Source organism: Megalopta genalis, chromosome 2 (assembly GCF_051020955.1).
Source record: "Megalopta genalis isolate 19385.01 chromosome 2, iyMegGena1_principal, whole genome shotgun sequence".
In the NCBI taxonomy this organism is placed as follows: domain Eukaryota; kingdom Metazoa; phylum Arthropoda; class Insecta; order Hymenoptera; family Halictidae; genus Megalopta; species Megalopta genalis.
This window is the reverse complement of record NC_135014.1, coordinates 31,124,487-31,148,627: the sequence shown is the minus strand read 5'-3', so window position 1 is coordinate 31,148,627 and position 24,141 is coordinate 31,124,487. Positions and strand designations below refer to the sequence as shown.

Here is a 24,141-nt window from a genome sequence, read left to right as displayed (position 1 = left end):
AATAATATTATTGTATAATATTGTATAATGGTAATATTATTATATAATATTGTATTATAATAATATTATTATATAATATTGTATTACAATAATATTATTCTGTAATATTGTATTAAAATAATATTATTGTATAATATATAATATTATTATAATATATTTAATAAATAGAATAAATTGTATAAATTTTTAATAAATTCTATATATATATATATTAATATATATAATATTTATTACATTAAAATTTTAAATAACGTTAAGATTGCGTTGACACGACACACTGCAACAATAAACGACATAATTCCGAAGGAACGTGTAACGCGATTATCTGTTGCAAATAAAAAGCTCCTTTCCGAAAATAAAGGCGAATGTCAGCGACTTAGTCCCGCCCGCTTAAGTACCGAACTCCTAATGGCCACAATGTCGCGGGAAATTTTATTCCCTTTGAAGTCGCCGGGAATTCGATAAGAAAGTTTGATTGTGGTCGAATCGAAGTTAAATTCTTGGCAACCTTGTTTGCCCTTTTCGCCGGAGTTTATTCAACGGTGAATGAAGTGGACGTCGAAATGGAAGGGTGCGCTGTTAAATAAAGAACGGAGTAAGGTAACAAGGAATAAATTCTAATACAGTGTCAGATTCCGCGGTTACGGCGTCGAGCATGTTACATTCCTACCGCGCGCGCACTAGTTTATAGATCATTTCCCGGGTTTTACGTTATGGCAACCTGCTGAATTTCTTCTGTCAATAAACAGAGAAGGAGGGAGATGGAGATAGAGAGAAGTAGAGCGAGAGAGAGATGGAGAGAGAGAGAGCGCGAGAGAGAGAGCGCGAGAAACAGAGAGCGCGAGAGAAAGAGAGCGCGAGAGAGAGAGCTCGAGAGAGAGAGCGCGAGAGTCAGAGAACGCGAGAGAGAGAGAGAGAGAGAGAGAGAGAGTGCGAGAAACAGAGAGCGCGGGAGACAGAGAGCGCGAGAAACAGAGAACGCGAGAGAGAGAGCGCGAGAGACAGAGAGCGCGAGAGAGAGAGCGAGAGACAGAGAGCGCGAGAGAGAACGCGAGAGAGAGAGAGCGCGAGAGACAGAGAGCGCGAGAGAGAGCGCGAGAGAGCGAGAGAGAGCAAGACAGAGCGTGAGAGAGGAAGAGAGAATTCTCGAGGCGCTATCGAAAACACAGAACCGAGCTGGTTATATCTGCTTTAAAGGAAAGTATTTTCTTCCTCGAGATATTCGTAGCCATCTCATCCACGGGAATATTGTCTTCTGTCTGGTTATCGATAAGGTTCAATTTTAAAAGCACATAGAAAACTTTCGAGGTATTGTATCATACTGGTGTGTTTGTAGAAGAATCTGACTGAAAATGAACCTTAACTATATCCTTATTCTCCTTGCAGTTCGTCCACTGTTCCGACACACAGACTTTTCTCTCACAGAATATTATTTACACGTACAACTATCTACTCGCTTATGAATAAATAAACAGAGACACCTGTGGCTAAACAACTATTTCAATATTTATCGTAGTAGAAACGTCGATATTCAATTTACTCTTTAATTACATTTTTTTAACGACGTTTAAACCACATTTAATGAAAGATAATTGGAGATACCGCAGTGATAAAACAAAAAGATTTCGGTCATTTTACAGTTATAAATTATTACACAGTCTATAAAATCTGTTTTCAATTATATTTATAATTTATACTAGAAATTGCGCTACTTTCTAAAATGCTTCTACTGCTTTATTTCTTACTTTCGTTTAATTTATTATGTTATATTATACATATTATTACTTTTGTTTAATTTATTATATTATGTTATACATATTATTACTTCGTTAAATTTATTATATAGAAATTTTCACAACATTATACTGTTTTAAAAATCTATTTCTAATTTTATTTACAATATACACTACAATCTGCGCTTATTTATATTCATTATAAAATTTATTACGTTAAAAACTTGACCAGGTAATGAAATACAAAAATAAATCAATAAATAATTGAAATATCTGTATCAAGATCATTATCGCAATAATTAAAGGGAAGGGAATTCTAATTCTCCGCGACCGGAATAGTCGCCGAATTCGAGCGATCGCGTTCCAGCGTGCCGCGACTCGGTTCCGAAAATTACAGACAAATTGCACGTAATTATCGAGGGACCGATCGATCATCGAAAGAAGCGAAAGGAACAAGGCCGGGCTAACAAGCACCAGGGATTCCAGGAAAAACTAATAACTGAGAAAGAAACTTTGAAACGGCGCAATTACCATAACTCGGCGTCCCCTCGAGCAAGACATGATTTTCTACGGAACAGTCTCCGATATCGTACGCAGAACAACCTCGATCATCCGAACTTCGAGTATCCGAATTACTTTATTATTCAAACATGTTGCACAGATAGATCAGTTTCGCGTGGGGTTATTTTATTAAGATTGTACACCGCTGAACAAAATTATAGGCTTTGCGAAAAAGAATCGCAGCCACGTGTTTTTTTGATTAAATTAAAGAGCAAGGATCGTAGTTCGTTCGGTTGCGAACGGCGTCTTCGAACAAAATTTTACAAAGTATTTTTTTCTTTTTTTTTATTTTCCACTGCATTTCGTTAAATTTGGCAATTTCCAATATGACAAACATGGCCTCGCATTTCGAGGGTTACTGTGGTTAGGATGCGTCGAACTTAAAATCCAGAGACATCATCTTATAGCGGAGATTTCAAGCTTCATTTTGAAGGAAGACCATCATTGCTACGATGAATTTTCGCGGAGTAATCGACGGTCAAATTTGGCCAATTTTTACCCCACATTTTTCTATTTGGCAATTTCTAATGCGACAAACATGGTCCCGCATTTAAAGGATTACTGTGATTAGAGTGCATCGAACTTAAAATCAATAAATATCATCTTATAGCGAAGATTTCAAGCTTCATTTTGAAGGAAGACCATCATTGCTACGATGATTTTTCGCGGAGTAATCGACGGTCAAATTTGGCCAATTTTTACCCCACATTTTTCTATTTGGCAATTTCCAATGTGACAAACATGGCCTCGCATTTAAATGATTACGTGATTAGAGTGCATCGAACTTAAAATCAATAAATATCATCTTATAGCGAAGATTTCAAGCTTCATTTTGAGAGAAGACCATCATTGCTACAATGATTTCTCGCGGTGTTATCGTCGGCCAAAGTTGTCCAATTTTTATCCAACACTTTTCAATGCTGTAATTGTTTCGAACAGTCCATAATTGATATGATCTTTACAATTGATTAACTGAACGATCGAATGACGTGAAAAAAGTAATAATCGACGTACAGACTGATCAAAAATGATTGATGAGAGATGACAGACGATTGACATCGTTGCTTACACGTGTCAAAAAATTGTATGCACCAAAATTGTTGCAGCGACATGTGCAAAAATATTTCAGTATTGTATTTAGCATTGTTTCATAAAATATTCTCATCGATTTTATAAAATATTATAATCGAGAAGCGTCTATGATTGTTTTTTCTTTTTTGGTGACAAACGAAAGCCGTGCACCCTAAACGGCGCGAAAATCGTCTCGAGAGACAGGTGGGTCCATCGGCGGCGTCGACACCGCCAACTCCAATTAAGATGTTTTTCATCGCGCGCCGGACATCGGCAGTATCTAGGCGTCGCGACGCCTCGGCCTACGGAGGACTGAATTCATATGCATACATGAATACATTTCGCCGTGCCGGCCCAATCAACTATCCCCTCCCGGTGCCGAGGATCTTTTGTCCGCGACAGGGACGCTGGTTTTTTAGAACGTGAAAAATCTACACGCTAATGAAGGTCTCTCTCTCTCCCTCTCTCTCTCTCTCTCTCTCTCTATTTCTGTCGCTCTCTTTTCCTCTCTCGCCCTCTCTCTCTATTCCTCCCGCTCTCTTTCTCTCTTTCTCTCCCTCTCTCTCTATTTTTCTCGCTCTCTTTCTCTCTCTCTCTCTTCCTCTCGCTCTCTTCTCTCTCTTTCTCCCTCTCTGCCTCTCTCTCTCTATTTTTCTCGCTCTCTTTCTCTCTCTGTTTCTATTCCTCTCGCTCTCTTCACTCTCTCTCTCTCTCTCTCTCTCTCTCTCTCTCGCTTCCTGCATCTCTCTCTATTGCTCTCGCTTTCTTTCTCCCTCTCTCTCTCTCTATTTTTCTCGCTCTCTTCTCTCTATTCCTCTCGCTCTCTTCTCTCTCTCCCCTTCTCTGCCTCTCTCTCTCCCCCACTCAACCTCTCTCTCTCTCCCTATTCCTCTCGCTCTCTCCCACTCTCTGCCTCTCTCTCTATTCCTCTCGCTGTCTTTCTGTCCCTTTCTCTCTCTCCCTCTCTGCCTCTCTCTTCCTCTCTGTCTCTCTCTCTATTTCTCTCGCTCTCTCTGTCTCTCTCTCTCTCTCTCTCTCTCTCTCTCTCTCTCTCTCTTAATCCACCGACCGCCGCCTGTAATTAGGCTTTTTCCTTCCGCGTGGAATTTCGCTGTTTTCCGCGGGAAAACTCGCCCGGAAACGTGGCGGCGGCGGCGGCGGCTCGTCGCGTCAACGTGGGTGTAACGGGGCGCAAGGGAGGGACGGGGTGGTGACGAGCGACACCCTTGATGGATGGGGATATTTATACGAGGTGTCACTCGGTCGCAATCGGTCGTTTCGGTGGTAACGCGGAACAGGAATACACGGTGCTCGCGGAATCATACGTTGGTTTTTCGTGTTTCCAGTGAACGCTTAGGCAGACGCTCGGCTATCCGAACTGATTAACACGTTCCCGGACCCGAATGCTATAGCATTCATTTACATACCGACTGCAAAATGTCACGGATGCCGTCGCAGTTCAAGATAAGCCACATCGTCGCGCGTTCTACTCTACGCGGCGTTTATTCTCACAAAATTATTATGCACTTCGACTTGATCCGCATCGACGCGGTTGCTGTGGCATTCGTTTTCATTGCGATGCGAAATGACGTGAACGCCGCGACATTCAAGTTTAACGGGTCGCCGCGGTCGCCGTAATCCTGTTAAGGGTTAACGGGCTGAGTGCCGCGTCGGTCGCATATGGGCGACACTAACTTTCGACTGTATTTGAACATTCAGTTTTATTTTAATATATTATATTATTTTAATATATTGCTATTAATATACTTAATTAATCAATATAATTGATATATATGGTGTCCCAAAAATGTCTCGCGATCCGAAAGTGGCGGGTTCCTCGGGTCATTCGAAGCAACTTTTTCCTTTACAACAATTTTCTCCGAGGCACCGTTAATGAGTTATTAACGAAAAACAGTGACCAATGAGAGGCGACCGAGCCAATGAGCGGAACCGGGCTTCTTGCGCCGGTTGGCTGGGCCGCTTCGCGTCAGCCGTACTCGATTCTTATTGGTCACTGTTTTTCGTTAATAACTCGTTAACGGAGCCTCGGAGAACATTTTTGTAAAGGAAGAAGTTGCTTCAAATGATCCGAGGAACCCGCCATTTCCGGATTACGAGTCATTTTTGGGACACCCTGTATATTCATCGAGCAACATTGACTCTCGATACAGTAATGTCTCCCCTACTGTCGTTTAAATTGTACTGAAAAATGGACAATCCGGGAAGAGAAGATACGATTATTCGAGCCTCGCGGCTCGTTTCTATAATTATCGACAATCGATAACCATAAAAAACGAGCCAGAAGGCTCGAATAATCGTATCTCCTCTTCCTAAATTGTCCATTCCTGTGGACAATCTAAGCGTCAATTAAAGAGACATTACTGTATTTAGAACGTCGCCGAATCCGCGGCGCGGCGAGAATTTCATCTTCGAGCCGAACTGGCTCCGCTCGCGGGCTGCTCCTCTCTCTCTCTCTCTCTCTCTCTCTCGGCTCTCCTCTCCTCGGCATAATTGCATAATTAGCGTCGGGCTGACCGGCGGTTCTGGCCGAGGGGGGAGCGGTCGAGAAAGGTTCGTTCTCCCGGAGCCTGCGCCTTCGGGTGCTCCGGGGGTGTCGGCGGGGTGGTTGACCAAGCCGGCTCCGGGGCCCGGGGGTAATGGAATAACGGAGGCCAGATGGAATGATTACTTTCTTATCACCCGAAGGCAGGTAGACTATTATGGCATTCATCAGCCGCTACCTGAGGAAACCAGCGGAGAGCGGGAGGGGAGGGGGTGCGGCCGAGTGGGTGGTGGGCGTTGTGTGAACGGCGCGGTTCGAGGCGGGAGGGTGAAAGGCGGTAGATAACAGGAGAAAGGGTGATAACTGGAGAGCCTTACTCGGTGTATAACCAGTTACGGAGCCGCTCGGAGGGGTGTAACAACCCCATTATTGAAACTTCAAGCGCGGAGCAATCATTCTGCAATTAGCAAAAGTGATTAAGTGTAGAAGCCAACACGGCCTCTGTCTTCCTATCCCTCGCCCTTCCCGCCCTTTCCGCCGACCGTTTCGCACCCTTCCGACTGCGTTCCTCAACGCCCGCGAGAGACTCTCACCCTTCGCGCGACCCCTCGCGCCGCGAACGCACGCGGTCGTCCTCGTTGATCTCTCCTGAGGGGTGCGTTCCCATCCCTTCCCGATAGCCCGGCGAGCCCGCGGTCCGTTTCACCGACACCTCTTTTAATTATCCAGCTGTCCAGGGACTCCATCCCGGGACGCCTAATAATTCATAATGAGCGGACAACCGGGGGATAAAAGGAAAGTGGATACACACCCCCGGCTCTCCTCCACTCACCCTCGTTAACCGACGTAATTACAGGTTACCCAGCGGCGGGAATAATTGTCGGGACCTTTTTTATCTTCTCTCTCGTTTCATCCCTCTCTCTCTCTCTCTCTCTCTCTCTATCTCTTTCTCTCTCTCTTTCTCCCTCGTTCCCTCTTTTTCTCTCGCTTCCTCTCTCTCTCCCCTGCCCTCCCCGGTTTCTCTCTCGGTGGCTACCAGGGGTTGCTCCGCTTTATCCCCACGTTCATCCTTTTCTTCCCAAGCCACTGCGGAGCCCGGCTTTCAACCCCCTCCCCGCGGCCCTCCCGGCCGACCGCCTTTGCTTCAACTGCCCCGCCAGATTTCGCCCCCGATAAGAAGAACGCTTAAGACGATAGGACGGGATTAATCGAGATTGGATCAGCCCGTCCCGGATTTTTCTCGATAAAAACAATTAATCGGCGGATGGAGCGCTTGAAAAATACCGGGCTTCCGAGCGGATGGGCTCAGATATCCGGGCTTTTAGACTTCAAGAGCTGCCGGGGACGCGCGAAGATTGAAATATTCGGAAGCTAGGCAGTTTTCGTTTATGCGAGCCAGCGGCGGCGGGGAGGGAAGAGCGAAGTTTATGGGGGCAGCGCTCGGAGAGCTCGGTCCACAGTGTCTCGCGGCGATGTTATTGGCCGGGCGTGCTTTGTCCAGCGATTATTTCATCCTCGATTCTCGTCGCGCGCCGGTCAACGATTCGCCCGAAATTTCACCGCTTCCTTGAATCGGAGGCGCGCCAACGCGCGTCCTATTGGCGACCGCGTTCGAAATATCGGCGAAGAATTTGTTGCGCAACAAATCCGCGCGCGCGTTTGAAATTTGGTTGAAGAATTTCTCCGCCGACGAACCGGGTCAATCGATTTATCGATCGGCCCGGCTAATGCAAAATACACGGCGCCGTAATAATTAGACTGAGAATTTTGTACGTTCATTGGGGAAATTGTGCGGACGAGATACGAGACGGTGGGAAACGAGTCCAAAAAGAAAACGCTTAATTTTAATGTCACTCGAAAAATTTAGAAACACTTGATGCATTTGGAAACACCTAATTAATTTAGAAACACTTAGTAAATTTAAAAGCCCTTGATAAAGCTATTATAAAAACATTTTTTAAATTTAGATGTGTTTGACAAATTTAAAAGCACTATTGCACTGTCCTCGATCTATTAAAATGATCGAGGAATTCGATAAATTTAAAAATACTTAATAAATCTATTATAAAAACATTTATTAAATTTAGAAGCACTTGACAAATTTAAAAGCACTGTTGCACTGTCCTCGATCTATTAAAATGATCGAGGAATTCGATAAATTTAAAAATACTTAATAAATCTATTATAAAAACATTTATTAAATTTAGAAGCACTTGACAAATTTAAAAGCACTGTTGCACTGTTCTCGATCTATTAAAATGAACGAGGAATTCGATAAATTTAAAAATACTTAATAAATCTATTATAAAAACATTTATTAAATTTAGAAGCACTTGACAAATTTAAAAACACTATTGCACTGTTCTCGATCTATTAAAATGATCGAGGAATTCGATAAATTTAAAAACACTTAATAAATCTACTATAAAAACATTTATTAAATTTAGAAGCACTTGACAAATTTAAAAGCACTGTTGCACTGTTCTCGGCTTATTAAAATGATCGAAGAATTCGATAAATAAGTACGTTGCTTCTGCATCACCGCAATCGATGCAGGCGGAATATTTTATTTTCCGCGGAAAAATCCGCGATTCGATAAAATTATCGATTGGGCCGAAGAAGCGCGAGTACATTTTCGCAGGACGAGCGCGGTCGAGTAATTTTCGTCGGGGCAACACAACAATTTTTCGCGAATAATTATTCAGCCGGGGAACAACGCGGCCGCGCGGGGGTGAAATTAATTGAAAACAGGATGAGTTTTGGAAGCCGAAACTAGCCGCCTGTAGAGTAAACATTACTATTGCAGATTACTTTGCTGCTCTATCATGCGGCCCAGTTCGTTTCGCCTAGTTATTTACCCCCGTATAAATATGTACATTGCGGGAACGGTGAATATACGGAGAGAGAGAGAGAGAGAGAGAGAGAGAGAGAGAGAGAGAGAGAGAGAAAGAGAGCAGTGTTAGCCGCTTAATAATAACTCTACAGTCTAGCAGCGTTGAAATCACAGCTTTCGAGCACAAAAGAATTAATGTTTCTTGCAACGTACCGGCCAACCCCGGCACACGGCTCCGCTGAACATATGGGGAACTCGTTTCAAACTAGCCTCGGGTGTGTGTGCTTTTTAAATGCCCGCCACACTTTCGACTTAGTTAACACCTCTGTGGCTATCTTTGTTCGTTAAAAAACAGCTTGAGATAAACGAGCGAAATGGTGAGACGTATTCTGGTTTACAAGTTACTAATCGACTGTGGATTTTTGTTATTTCGCCAAAATAATAATTCGTTGCTAGAACTGTGTGGAACATCGTTGTTTCTTTAAAATAATAATTTATTGCTGGATCGTCGATCGTGTAAATAAATACTAAAACGTTGAGGTTATACGTTGTGTAAGATATAATATATAATTTATAGTAATGGTAATAGTAATGCTAATACTACTACTGCTAATAATAATAATATTAATAATACTATTGATAATGCTAATAATAATACTAATGATACTGTTTTAATAATACTAATACTACTACTAATAATAATAATAATACTAATGATACTGTTTTAATAATACTAATACTACTACTACTACTAATAATAATATTAATAATACTATTAATAATACTATTAATAATACTAATAATAATACTAACAATAATATTATTAGTACTATTATTAATACTATTAATAATGTTAATAATAATACTAATACCAAAGCTACTAGTAATGATAATAATACTAATAATATTAATATAATACTAATAGCAATACAAATAATACTAATAATAATACTAATAATACTAATAGCAATACGAATAATACTAATATATATATATATAATACTAATACTAATACTAATAATACTAATAATACTAATAATAATATTAATAATACTAATAATACTAATAATATTAACAACAATAATCAACCCCATAATCTCATTTCCGCCGAAAAATAGAAAGGGGTTGTTCTACAGATATTTACACGTTCCAATAAAATCGTGTCAACACACGTTTGTAACTTAAGCCGCGCATCTTTACAAAAATATGTCTCTTCGTACGTCGTTTAACAAAAAACACCGCAATAAATTATTTCGCTTCCTTCGACAACTGTTCCCGTTCTAGTTATCGATATCGTCGAAACAAATACAGCAAAAATTTCGATCGATCATATAGAGCGTACACACAGCAGCCTAATGTGTCCAATTTCCTTATTAGCCGCCGCGAAACCGCCCCTAATGAGTCGTCGAGATCCACTTAGTTAGCGCAGCCCGATATTCGCCTCGTCAAAGGAATATTGTTTCCCGGTTGGCACCTGTACAACATCCGACTATCGATGAACGACACTTTCACGTGTCAACGAGAGAGAGAGAGAGAGAGAGAGAGAGAGAGAGAGAGAGAGAGAAAAAGAGAGAGAGGGAGGATGGGAAGCGACCGGAGCGCGGAACGTAACGATACGCCGGCACGCGAGTGTAATTAAAAATTACCGCGTCCGATAAGGGTTGCGTACGCGGGGTCAATGCCGTTCAACACGTCCGCATTCTTCGTCCGCATGCAGGTCGCGTGTGTTCGCCGCCGCGCACACGCACGCACGCCCGCCCGCCGGCTCTTTATTGTCACAATATCGACGCAATTAACCTCATTCATCCCTCGAATCTCACCCCGAAGCTCGACACACTCCGCCGCAACGCTTCCTTTGTGATCGGTTCCCTCGGTTTTTTCCCTCGTTCCCTTTGAAATCCCGGTGGAAAAAATTACGTTGTGCCAGCACACGCGCGCGCGCGCCCTCCCGCTCAGAAATATTGTTTTACCCCGTTCCGTTCTCTTCCCTTTTCGTGTACCGGCCGCGTTCTTCGCTGTCTATCTTTTTGGTTCGTCCGTTCGCGATCGTTTTTGTCGCCGTCCGACTTGCGGCCTCGTAAATTTTGCACGAAGACAACGAACGATCTGTTGATCCCTGCCGCCGTGTATTACCGGGTAGATAACGGCTGTTAACACCGGCGTGGGGGAGAGGGGAGGAAATTAATGAAGCCGACGGCTCGCTGGGAGGTTATTAACGCGCCCGCGCGGCATCGATTTTATTGGCTAATTCCTTGCCGCTTCGGATTTTTCGCCGAGCGGTGCCACATTTTTCGACGCCGCGCCGCGAGAATTCCGCTCCGTTTGCGAGCGACCGAATACTTCTCGCCACCCTGTGTACGGGATGTCCCAAAAATGTCTCGCAATCCGAAAGCGGCGGGTTCCTCGGGTTATTTGAAGCAACTTTTTCCTTTACAAAAATTCTCTCCGAGGCACCGTTAACGAGTTATTAACGTAAAACAGCGACCAATAAGAATCGAGTACGGCTGACGCGAGGCGGCCCAGCCAACCAGCGCACGAAGCCCAGTTCCGCTCATTGGCTCGGTCGCCTCGCGCCAGCCGAGCTCGCCTCTCATTGGTCGACGTTTTTCGTGAATAACTCGTAAACGAAGCCTCGGATTGCATTTTCGCTAAGGAAACAGTTGCTTCAAATGGCCTGAGGAATTCGCCACTTTCGGATCGCGAGACATTTTTGGGACACCCTGTATATAGTCTACCGTGTGATTTCAAGCAGGAGTTAACAGACCGTCGATCCTAAATACCATAATTTTACTTGCTCGCTTATTTATTCGTTAGCTCGGGCGTCGTTCGCGCCCGTTCGACGTTCGTTTTTCTTTACCTTCCGGTTTATTGTTTACGTTGCCTCGTTCAGTTATCGTTTATTCAGTTCTTCCCGATGTTTACACGATTCCTTCGTTCGTTTGCGCTTTCGTTCCGTTCACTTGCTCGCTCCTAATGAAACCGTAATTTCGAGCCTCGACGAACTTAGCGAGCGACAGTCCGTCATCTAGAATGTTGCAACGTTATTTATAATGCGAATATGAATATTATACGAGTGACCCATCTACCGAATTATACACGTAAATGCATCATGCACGCCGTAAAGTGTGTACCTAGTTAGCCGTTGAGAATAATTGATCGAGGATGTGAGAGCCTTGTTGAATACTTCATCGATTTTATTAGCCTCCGCGTATATTTAAATTAAAAGTTATTTCGCGTTCTAACACATTTTTCTGAGCGTTTGCGCACATCATTGGTCATGCTATTCCATTCATACGAATACAATAAAATATCGTAAAACGTTCTCCGTTCATTACAACGACGCATAAATCATTTTTTCCTTCGAATTTACGCTCGCGAAGCCTTGCTTTTTATTCATTCCAATTATTCGCAATAATTACATCCACGCGCGCGCATCGATGAAAACCATAATAATACGGCGTCTCATAATAAACGCGAAATTGTCGTGCGAGTCATAATCGGCCCGGCCGCCGGGTCCGAGGGTTCGAAGGAGGATCCTCGAGCACCGCGGCATTTCAGCAGCCGAAGGAGCGCGCGAAGCCTTGCTTTTTATTCATTGCAATTATTCTTAATAATTACATCCATGTCCGCGCATCGATGAAAACCATAATAATACGGCGTCTCATAATAAACGCGAAATTGTCGTGCGAGTCACAATCGACCCGGCCGCCGGGTCCGAGGGTTCGAAGGAGGATCCTCGAGCATCGCGGCATTTCAGCAGCCGAAGGAGCGCGCGAATTTCGAGGGTCCCGGCCAGCGGCCATAACCAAATAAATTTCTGGCGTTCTGCGCGCACACGTTGACAAACACGTTAGGATGCTCGCACACCGATGGGCATTATTGGAATACTTTCCGATGCGCCGGGAACATCCTTTCGCCTAAACACGATACTATTCGGTCGCATTCCCGGCCGCGGCCCCCCTTCCCCCGTCTGACGTCCGCGATATTAACGATCACCGGGCTCCTACCGGCCGAGCAATAAATTATTGCTCGTATAAACAACTCGCATAACCGACGCGCCAGGCACGTCAGCACGGAAATTTGCCACCGTGACGGCACGCGACGTTCTACACAAAGAGGGTGGATGAGAGGGGGAAGGGGATGGACCCGTGTTAGAACGATCCTGGGGCGAGCGCGCGCCCGCGGTTTTCTACCGCGAAGTATTCCATAATGCGCACCCACCCCGCACTCCCCTCGTCGTCTTCATCCGCCGCGAAACAATCCCCGATATTCCGTTCGAGTACTCGCGAGAAACGATCGAGACCGAAGGAAATATACCCGCGCGCGGCAAAGGGAATCCAACGTTCCCGGCGATGAAACCGTGTCGTTCGATATCCAGCGCGTTTAAGCTCGATGAGGACGACGTGTGCGTTACTTCTCCCCCGGTTTAATTACTTTTTACTCGCATAATGCGAGATCAAAGAGTTTCCTGCGCGCGATTTCAACTAGACCGCCGTGCTTGCCGCGGATTCGCGGGTCATTTTGCAAACATCTGGGAACCGAAATTCGAGCGGAGAAATCTTGTTCGGCGAAGAGTTTCCGGGATTCTTATGCGACAGCGTACGCGCTTTGTTTAACCACTTGACGCCATTTCGCCGCATTTTCTTCGCGGTTGCTGCGACTCGAGATTCTTCGATCTGCAATTGTTTTGTTGGAGGGGAAGAGAATTGATGCTTATCGCGTGCCTAAATTGACTCGATGACGATGTTGATGACACAAGAGATTAGAATTTTATTTTAAATACTCGATAAATTATTATTAGACATTTTCATGGAGTAGGAGTGGATTCGTCAAAGTACGGCGAAGGGTTAATTGGACAAATTCGCAGTATAATTGTATCGAATTTTTTATACAACCGCGTGTTTAATAATTGATGTGTACTTTTGCTTCTTCTTTTTATATGTTTCCTTCTTTTTGTTCTATTGTGTAGCTTTTTTTTTTTTTGCTACCTTCGCCTAATTTAACTCGTGCCTTTTTTAAGACTAATTGATTTGTAGAACGTATGCGATAAATGATAATGATTAATTAAGATTGAAGATCAATAATGATAATCAGTAGTTGCATTATTGCGGTTAGAGAAACAGTGAAATAGAAGAACATTTATCTGCAGTTAGTTATCTTCGTAAAAAAGACATTTGCATAAAATTGTCAACTCAACTGCGATAATTGTCAATTATCGAACCAGTCGAAAAGACTGGTTCCCGATTTTGTCTTGAACAATTCCTATTTTATTATTACAAAATTCTATTATTAAAAAATCCTATTTTAATATTATAAAAAGCTTGAGAAATTTTTGGACAAACTTCTTCGTTCAAATATACACTTCCATAGCAATCGTAAGAAGTTTAAATAAACCTAATCTTATTAAATAACCTATTCCTAAGCTAGCACATCTTCGAAACAATTTAATCCAGGAACTGATCAAATTCTCCACAAAAGAAAAAATTCTTTTCAGATTCCCAGGTGAAGAATAAAATAAAACTTCCCTATTAGCCTTCGTTAAACCCCTTTTTCCATTGAACAATGCTCGTTAAGGTACACAAACTTGCGCCTCGCCATGCAGCAAAAGAAAAAAAATGATATAAAATGAAAAATGAACGCCCTATTAAATCGCTCGGTAGATTCAGTCTTAAATGAATTTCTCCGCGAATTGACAAGATTTCCCGCAAGAAGAAAAAAGAAATTCTTATCGCGTTCCCGTACGAGGAATAAAATGAATTTTCCCCGCGCCTCGTTAACATACAACGTTTGCTTGAACAATTGTCGCCGCGGCACTCGCGTTCCACCTTCCGCCAAAGAGAGAAATTAATGGAAAAACGCAGTCGCCATTAAAATCACGGGGGAGAAGCGAAACAATTTCACCGCTATCGGTGTCCTGGCCGGAATTCGCCGGCAAAGTGCAAGAAGTTCGCGAGGAGACCGCGGGCACAAGACTATTCCCGGCGGAGCGTCGGCTCTCCTTTCCCCGACGAATCGTCTTGTCGTCTGTCAGCCGTTTGGAAATTTGAAATTTCTATAATTTCAACTTTTCCGGCTGGCCGGCGCGTACTCGGCGCCGAGTCGCGCCGGTTCCAGCGCCCCTCCTCGCGCCACCCTTCGCCCCCGGCCCGCCCAAAGCCCGTGGCTCGCGTCAACTTTTATTCGGTAAAAGGGGTTTCGAACTCGTTCCGACGGCGTCGGGGACCGGAGCACCCCCCCTCGCGGCCCCGATCCACCGCCGGTCGCGTTTTCCGGCGTCCCTCTGAGAAATTTAACTTTCTTCGCGGCCGGCCGCCCCTGGAATCGATACCAAGAATGCTCCCCGACCAGCGAGCCCTTCTTCCACGGGAATTTCTCTAGGTATAGCGATCCTCCGGCCTCTGCTCGGCTAATGTTCTGCCATCGGTATCGGCGAACCTGCTGGCTGGATGTTCCGGTTGCGGCCACGTTAAGGATTTATACGAATCTAGACGCAAATATTCTGGAAATTTTGCGTCGCCCAAGGAATCGACGAGTTTTAATTGATCGTTTAACAGCGATTCCTTCTAGTTGAATATTTTATTCGATTGAATTCGTTAGATATTATTGTGTCTGTTTATTCGAATAATTCTTTATTCGATTAATTGTTTATTTGATTAATTCTTTATTCGATTAATTTTGTATTCGATTTGTTCTTTATTCGATTAATTCCTTATTCAGTTAATTCTTTATTCGATTAATTCCTTATTCTATTAATTCTTTATTCGATTAATTCGTTAATAATTCAATTAATTCTTTATTTAATTAATTTTGTATTCTACTAATTCTTTATTCGATTAGTTCTTTATTCGATTAATTCCTTATTCAATTAATTCCTTATTCGATTAATTCCTTATTCGATTAATTCTTTATTCAATTAATTTTGTACTCGACTATTTCTTTATTCGATTAATTATTTATTCGAACAATTCTCTTGTGGTATTTAAAAATCTTAGTGTTGTAACATACAATGATACACATACAACGACAACGTGAGAGTTATTTTATTTTCTGTCCTTTTTAGAATCCTTTTTCACATTATTTTCTCTCTCTCTCTCTCTCTCTCTCTCTCTCTCACTCTTTCTAGTACCAAATAAAAGACCATATTTATTGTACGATTACATATCGCGTCAATATATTACTCAATATATTAGATTATTCGTCGCACATACTACACGATTTTTGCTACAAATTATGCCCGCATGAATCCAGTATATCCACCCTCAATCTCAATAATAGCACGGACAACTAAAATCCGTCGTTTCACTGGGATCGGTTACTTTATTCCATTGTTAAAACGCGTGCATACATCCTTCACGATCGAGCCGACAAAATATTAACGCTTTCGCTCGGTTTTCAGGTACATCGTTTTGGGGTCTGATCAATCCCTCGTGGTCCCTGTGCAGCAAAGGAAAGAGACAGAGCCCCATCAACATCGAGCCTGACAAGCTCCTCTTCGACCGCCACTTGAGATCCTTGTCGGTCGACAAACACAAGGTAATTCATCGAGTGTCTCGCTTTTTTTTATTCTCCTCCGCGTAGCACACTCCGGCCGCCGCGTAAAGTCCGCCCTCACAATGGAAACAAAGAGGCGTCGAATAGCAGGATTACGATTAACAAACACAATAGCGAGCGCCGCGGGGAAAGTACGCAGAACGCGGTTCTGCGCTCTGAATCGATACGAAACGCCGGGGAACTTTCAATTATTCTACTATTCGTTAGCAGGAATCGTTCTTGCAGGCGCGACACGGTTTACAAGAATATGCATTACCTGTCTCGGTTTGCTGAGAATAGTATTTAATTGATAATATTAGACACGGCATTTATAACGGTATTGGACACGTTAATTCTCGAAAAAAATTAACGCGAATCTCTGTACGAAATTCACGCGCAATATTTTGACAGACGTTAGTAACAATCTCTGTTCACGTAAATAATAATTTGCAACGATTCTTGCTTCTCTCACGCCATTCGATTATTCAATTATTCCAATTATATCGTCTTAATAATTAAAATAACCTGACAAGTGCACAAAGCTTTTATTTGTTATTATGTTTCTAGTCAAATACTCTAGTAGAATTTTGAAATGGGTTGTACTCACTCAATGTTGACAAAAAAGTAATTTCATACATTGTATATGCTTCACAAAATTTTGAAATTCTCGTTGTAAGCGCAGATTTCTCATTTTTATTCGGAGACAATTGTTACCGCGTCTATTTATCATAAACGGATATATAGAGTGTCCCATAATTATGTTACCAGCAGGAGTGATTCCTGAGGTCATTTGAAGCAACTTTTTCCTTAGCGAAAATTCAATCCGCGGCTCCATTTTCGAGTTATTAACGAAAAGCTCTGACCAATGAGAGGCGAGCTCGTCTGGCGCCAGGCGCTAGTGGACGACGCCCAGTTCCGCTCATTGGCTCGGCCGCCTCGCGTCAGTCGAGCTCGCCTCTCATTGGTCACTATTTTTCGTTAATAACTCCTAAACGAAGCCGCGGATTGAATTTTCGCTAAGGAAAAAGTTGCTTCAAATGACCTCAGCTATCCCTCATTTCCATCCGATAACGTAATTATGGAACAGCCTCTACAGATTTGTGTACATAATTTACGAAATTGCAAATGATTTATTCTTGAAAGACACTTATTCCCCCGATTAAACAAATTATTCGATTAAAAGGCAGCGAACATCGTTCGATCATTACATCGTGCAATCGTTTAATTTCTTAATTAATCCGACTCGCCATCGTTTGCTTCGAGGCGGATGCAAAAGTAACAAAATAACGAGCATATCGAGTAACAAAACGGCGAACATCGGATAACAAAACAAGCAAAATAATGACCGGCCGCGTTCGCAAAATGAGAACTTGTTGCACCGACGGCGGGAGGGGAACGTTCGGGAACATACATTCTCCATTAATAGTTGCCCGCCAAATTCCGTGCGCCACGGATGCTTTTCTGGAATAAATAAAATCCCGGCGGATAGGTGTTGTGTCCCGTGATTTCGTCGTGCACGGTCCGTTATCGCGGAGATCGATGGGCGATTCGTCGGAATCGGTGAACCCTGCTCGCCGGCAGGGGCGAGGCGCGGCATCGGGAGGAATGAATAAATGTTTACTTAATGGAAGATTAGTGTTTCAGCAGCCTTAGGGGTATTACGCGGGGCGGCGGGCCGGGGCGCGGGGACGAACGTTAAATAGGAAGACTGGTAATTAATGGATTTATTATCGAATTAACGAACTCGGCCGGTGAAAAATGGACAGAGAGAAAGTGGAGAGCGGTCCACGGTGAATTCGAAATCCATTACTAGACGGCGACAGCTCTGGGAATACCGTTGGCGGGAGCTACTCGTTGCCGAGTTGAATGCGCTTTTCCCGATAGAAAGTCTCCGGCGAAATAAATCATCCGAAAAATGTTAATTTCCACTTTAACGTCCCGGCTCCCGCGACGTCGAAAGTGACGATACTTTCCACGAATTCTCCCCTTGCTTCTTCTTCGTCTTCCTTTCACTCGGATATTCTCTCTTTCTCTCTTCTCTCTTTCACTCGGATATTCTCTCTTTCTCTCTTCTCTCTTTCTCTCTTCTCTCTTTCTCTCTTCTCTCTTTCTCTCTTCTCTCTTTCTCTCTTCTCTCTTTCTCTCTTCTCTCTTTCTCTCTTCTCTCTTTCTCTCTTCTCTCTTTCTCTCTTCTCTCTTTCTCTCTTCTCTCTTTCTCTCTCTTTCTTTCTCTCTTCTCTCTTTCTCTCTCTTTCTTTCTCTCTTTATTTTCTCTCCCTTCTTACACCTCTCCGATTCGAGTTATTTCCCGTCGAACGACTCCCTCGTAAAGATTTCGACGCGTTCCGTTGCTGTTTTATTTGCACGCTGATCAATCAGGCTCTCGCCTGCTCTTTGTTGTTCGCCGGTTAGTTACACAGTCGATCAGAAGTTTATACATATTTGTTGGGGAACGGTGAGAACATGTTTATGCTTGCGCTTAAATCCTGAACTTCGTGTTACGCAACAGCGGGCCTCTCGTGTGAAACAGATCGAGAATTATCTCGATCTCTCCTCAAATTCTGTTACATAATAATGAAAACCTTATTAAAATGAAACCTTACGATAATAAATAAATCTTTTGTACTGAAATACTCGAGTATCGACTTCGAAATTATGGAATGTTACAGGACTGAAATATTTTATACGACCCGTCTAATGTGAGATGCAAATGTACGATTTACTCGTAACAGATGTAAATCTTGAGCAACGTGTTAAATTGTATTAATACGATTTTATTTATTTTATTATTATTATTATTATCTATTTTATTTATTCTATTTTATTAATACGAACGTTGTATCGAATTATGGTGTCAGCAAGAGGGAGTATCAACCCTCTGCAGTCGAGTGGTGACTCCGAGGCACCACTAAAATTATCATATCACATTCGACGATAATTTTTGTATTATCGAAGTTCAGATTTTAAATGTTACTGAAAGTGTAACTGTTGTGTGAATCACGAGATTCAATTTTGTAAGCGTAAAACGCACTTTGTCGCGTAGAATGGAAGTACTATAATTCAGGAAAATTACTTTAGATTTACAGTTAAAATGGCTACGAGGGTTAATTCAAGTGCAACGGGATAAAATAGATTCGAATAGAAATATTTGTCCGACAATACATTTGTTGCACATTCACTCAAGAAGATTAAAATAGCCATTAAAAAACTGCGGTTTCTATGCACTTGTAATACAAAAGACGATGCTAATTTTCTTTAACTTCGGTGCATCCACTTGATATAGAAGAAAAATATGATAAGACGTGTTATATGCGAGTTTTGTTCACTAAAATAAATTTAAGAATGAATCCGTAAGAAAATTAAATAAAAATAAAAATAAAAATTCTATGATCATGCTCTGCATTATATTCGTTATTTAACACGTACCTCGCACTTATTAGATAAATCCGGATATCTTTCTACTCTCGAAAGAAGACTTTGTTTCCCTGCGAGCCAAATAATTTTGTTTACACAAGAACTTCCATTTCCTGATTCTGAAAGGTTTAATTAAAATATTCTGTACCATGAAAAAGTTTTCTTTGCTACGCGAGTTTCTTGTTAAGAGGAAGTATCACGGGTCCTGTGGTGCCATTGACATAACCTTTCCCTACTTTCTTATCATTGCTGATATCGCCATAACGAAAGCTGGAAGCTAACAAAAGCCAATACATTTCTTCGATTTATAACAAGCGTGATAAATTGCTTCTGTTTCTTTTTCCTTACACGCGCCTACAAATTCCTTAAAAACGGAGATCGCCGCAAATCGGCCATCGTCGCGCGAGGATTAAAACAGCGTTTCTCGTTGGAATCGCGGACGTTACGGCGCAGTCGGAGCGCGGAGAGCGAACGCGAGAGCGAGAACGAGGCGCGACGGGGCGGCAATTAGCGCGGCCCGCGCGTGCAATAACGAACGCGGCGTCGCGGGCCCCGAGCGGCCGAAAGTAATGGGAAAAAGATGGATCATTGATTTCAATTCGTAGCCGGCGTTAACAAACGGGACCATCGGGGATCGATTTGGCTGTCGTCGCTTACCCCGTCTCATCGGCGTCCGGTTTTCGTTCGGGCCGTTTTATCGGGCCGCGCTCCGTTGGAAATTACCGCGGCCGCACCGATTTACGCGCCGCCATTTTCCGCGGCTCCGCGCGCCCCGAGAAATTGATGCGGCACGTCGACGCGCCACGTAAATATTGTAAATCTCGCCGATGCGACATCGCGAACAGTAACGTCCGCTCCTCCCCGGTCCCCGCCGCGCCGGTCCCCCGCGACCCCCCTCCGCGCGGCGCTTGATTAATCGCCGAAGGATAATTAATAGCCGGCGCAGATCCGCGGCAGTTTTATCCGCTCGAATTTTAATATTGTTGACTCGCGCGTCTACGAGATGCGCGCCGCGCACGGCCAGCACCCCTCCGAGCCGGTGAATATTCATCGAAGAAGATTGGAGTTCCACTTTTCAGGCACTCGGCCCGGCCCGAACCCGGCCCGACCCGGCCCGGCGTATTTGCCGGGATCCTTGGAACGGTTTAGTTCCATCTGCCTGCAGACGGCCGGGCAATTTGTTTGACGGTTCAACAACGATCGCCGAGACTGAAATGATAATTTTCCGAAGGCACGGCGCCGACCTGCCTCGCCGAAAGCAGCCGGTCCGCAAATATTTAGTCTTCCGTTCGCCCTGTTTTTCTTTCATACGGGATTGATTAATCCGTCGAACGCGCGCTTCATCCCCCCTTCCTTCTCCTACTCGAGCCCCCCGCGTGTCCCGCGATCAGAAACATCGTTAACAGTTTCGACGAACTTGTGTTCGAGCTTCGAGAACGCTGCTTCTGTCGATGAACCGCTTCGACGTTCTCTCTCTCTCTCTCTCTCTCTCTCTCTCTCTTGCGGATTTTTAAACTCGATAAAGTTGCTCATTTTTTCGACATTCATTTTTTAAAGGAATTTCGTCGTTTCGGAAGACGACGGTGTCGTTATTATCGTCGAGAGAGAAGGAAAGAATATTTCTCCCGGAAATGCCGAATTTCGGGGCGCTGTGAATTTCTCTGCGCGAGTCCTACGCCTGTGTAATTTGATGCTACGTCGACGACACGAAATGGTCTGTTCGGGTGTGTGTTACTGTATATCGTATATTCATGAACCATAATATTGTATGAATAGTTGTGGAAATTCTTTCTTCTAATTTCTTTCGGAAATTAATTGTCGGAGCTTGCGGATGTCGCGCGCAGCGAATTAAAAATTGGCATTGTTTTACGAACGATTGTAATCGTTCCAGGAGACGTTGAACGAACATAATGCGCACATAATTTGTGAATAATAAGTTTCTGCGAACTTTATTTTGCCAAAAATTGATCGTCGAAGCTTGCAAATGTTATTCGAAGTAAAAAGAACTTTTGCGATCGTTTTGCAAATAATTGCGATCGTTGCAATCATCTTCGAGAAAACGTGTGTTATTTTATGAACCGCGAGATTTCGCAAAGTTTATTTAACTTGAAAAATTGCTCGTCGAAGCAAGTACATTTTAACCCTAGATTCACGGAACCCGTCAAAATGTCGGATCAAAATATCTCTAATTTTTTCATTTCCGTTTATTCATATCGTACGCGTTATTTACTCGATAAACATGATATTTACGGCACAAAATCTCGCAACAACACTTGCTAAAAATCGTCATAAACGTCTCATCGTTGCTTTCATAAACCAACATAAAACATCTGTTTCCTGCGCTTTCGTGCCTTTCGCGCGATCCTCGTCGTTCCGTCGTTGTCCATCGCGAAGCAGAAAAGAAACGAATTATTTTACAAACCGCGATCGCATTTCGCGCGATTTGCGCGCTCTCCAAAAAATTGATCATCTAGGCCGGCGGATTTAATTAAGTAAATTGAGCTGCCGGGGATCGTTTTCCGAACGATTGTCGTCGCTCCGCGAGACATCCCCCCTCGCCCCCGGTTTTGCTGTTATTAGCACGGAATCGGAGGAAATTGTTTCGACGGGAGAAGAGAGAGAGAAAAAAAAAGGGGGAGCAGAGCGAGCGCATCGCCTTTAATGGAACGGCGGGCCGTGCGTTTCCGGCAATTTAAAGAAGTTCCGCGTGGCAGAGCGGAGCCGGCCGGATAATCCTATAGGTTAGTTGTCCCTGAATATTCTCCTAGGCTCTTGTCGAAACGTATCGGCGTCCATTCCGGCAAGAACACACACACACACGCGGCACTCCGGCGATTTACATAAAACAATTTCCGCAGCTGCACTTTCGCGTCCGCGCGCGGCACCCGAACAAACGTAAAATTCTCGCGGCGGCGCGTTATGTCACGCGAGTACGCGATAAGAACGCCACGCGTGCTTCATCCGGCTGATAGTACGTTCCGAATAACGTTGTTCCGTGAACGCAACCCTAATTGCGTCGCCCGCGCGGTGCAGGAATACATTATTGCGAGCGAACGTCGATCTCGTTCGGCCGACAATTTATTCGGCGTTGTTCGCGGGACTATTATATGGTCGCGATAGCAGAAAAGACGTTGAACGTTACGCGGACGTGAATTCTTGTTATTTAAACATTTATTGCGTCGTTACTCTATTTTTCTATCGCCGCGTCCGCTCGTTTATCGTCGTCGTGATCGTTAACGGCGCAGTTCGATTTTATTACAATCTCAATTTTATGATAATTTTCGTACCTTTTGGCTGGCCAAAAAATTTGTAAAATATTCCGGACCGCGTGCGTTTGCGATTTAAATATTTATTGCAACTTATACTCTGTTTTATTTTGTATATATATTTAATGGAAATCGTGAAATTGTATTAATTTCATTGTACATTGATAAGGCTCCCGACAGAATTTTGCACTCGACCGGCGATTTTCAGGCGCAACCGAAAACGGCGAAGGTAATTATACGATTGCAATTAATATCGAGCAGTTCGCTAAATTGTTGTGTATTTAATAAATTGATAGGATTCGTAAACGCAAAACGAAGAACGGTCGGTGTCCGATAGAGAGAGAGAGAAAAAAGACATCCTAGATTCGGACGAGATGCCTGTAATTAAAACAGTTACGAGCGCAAAGGGGTCGGGCTTTCATTAACGGATTTAAATAACAGAGATATTGTGAAAAAGTCGCGGAAAAATATTGCTCGTTCCATCCGTGATTTGCTCTCGCGACGCGAGGAACGGCTGTCCGAGGAATCTGTTACGGGGCCGACAAAGCCGATACAGTCGGAATAACCGGCAAAAGGCGCGTGTCAATAAATTATTTACAGTGCTCTCGCGGACCGTTCACCCTCTCCCCCCCGTGTATCGCTGCCGTAAATACCGGAGAATATGAGATTACAATTTACAAAAACCGGCGATACAATGTTGGGATTCCCGTTCGAGATCTCCCCTTGAACGAAGCCGGATATATTGCAAAATTGGATGGTATTTAATGGCACGGTAATAAAATAGCCCGCGTTTCAAACGCTTTATGAACAGCGCGACTCCACTTTTAATTATGATATCGATATGATCGCCGGATTGATACACCATTAACGCGCTGAACGGCCGAGCGCCGGGGAATTTCAACCATTTCGTAAAATACGATCGCCGGCGAGGCTGTCTGATCAAATAGAAACGGGATCGCGATTTGCGGCGAACTATTTCATACGACGTCGCTAAAGGTTTATAAAAAAAAAAAAAGTTCAAGCTCGGACGTATTTCACCCGGAACGAAATTTCTTTCACCGCGCATCGAACCTTTTTCCCCCCTCGGATTTATATCGGAATTCAGCGGGTTGTATGTTTTCGCTGAGCTTTTTCTAAAAAAAAACACAGAAAGAAACGAAGCTAATTTATTACGCTCTGTACGCTTTATTACACTTTACTTCATCGATGGGTCGTTCGAGCGAACAATTA

General features: G+C 43.4%; 1 protein-coding gene across 2 annotated transcripts in view; it reads left to right on the top strand.

Moving 5' to 3' along the window:
* Positions 1-24,141, top strand: part of CARPA (Carbonic anhydrase-related protein A) — a 388,895-nt gene that overhangs the window by 246,516 nt on the left and 118,238 nt on the right. For both annotated transcript variants that reach the window (XM_033479116.2, XM_033479115.2), the window contains exon 3: positions 16,098-16,234. In XM_033479116.2, coding sequence (XP_033335007.1) covers positions 16,098-16,234 — 137 coding nt within the window. The remainder of the gene's footprint in view (positions 1-16,097; positions 16,235-24,141) is intronic.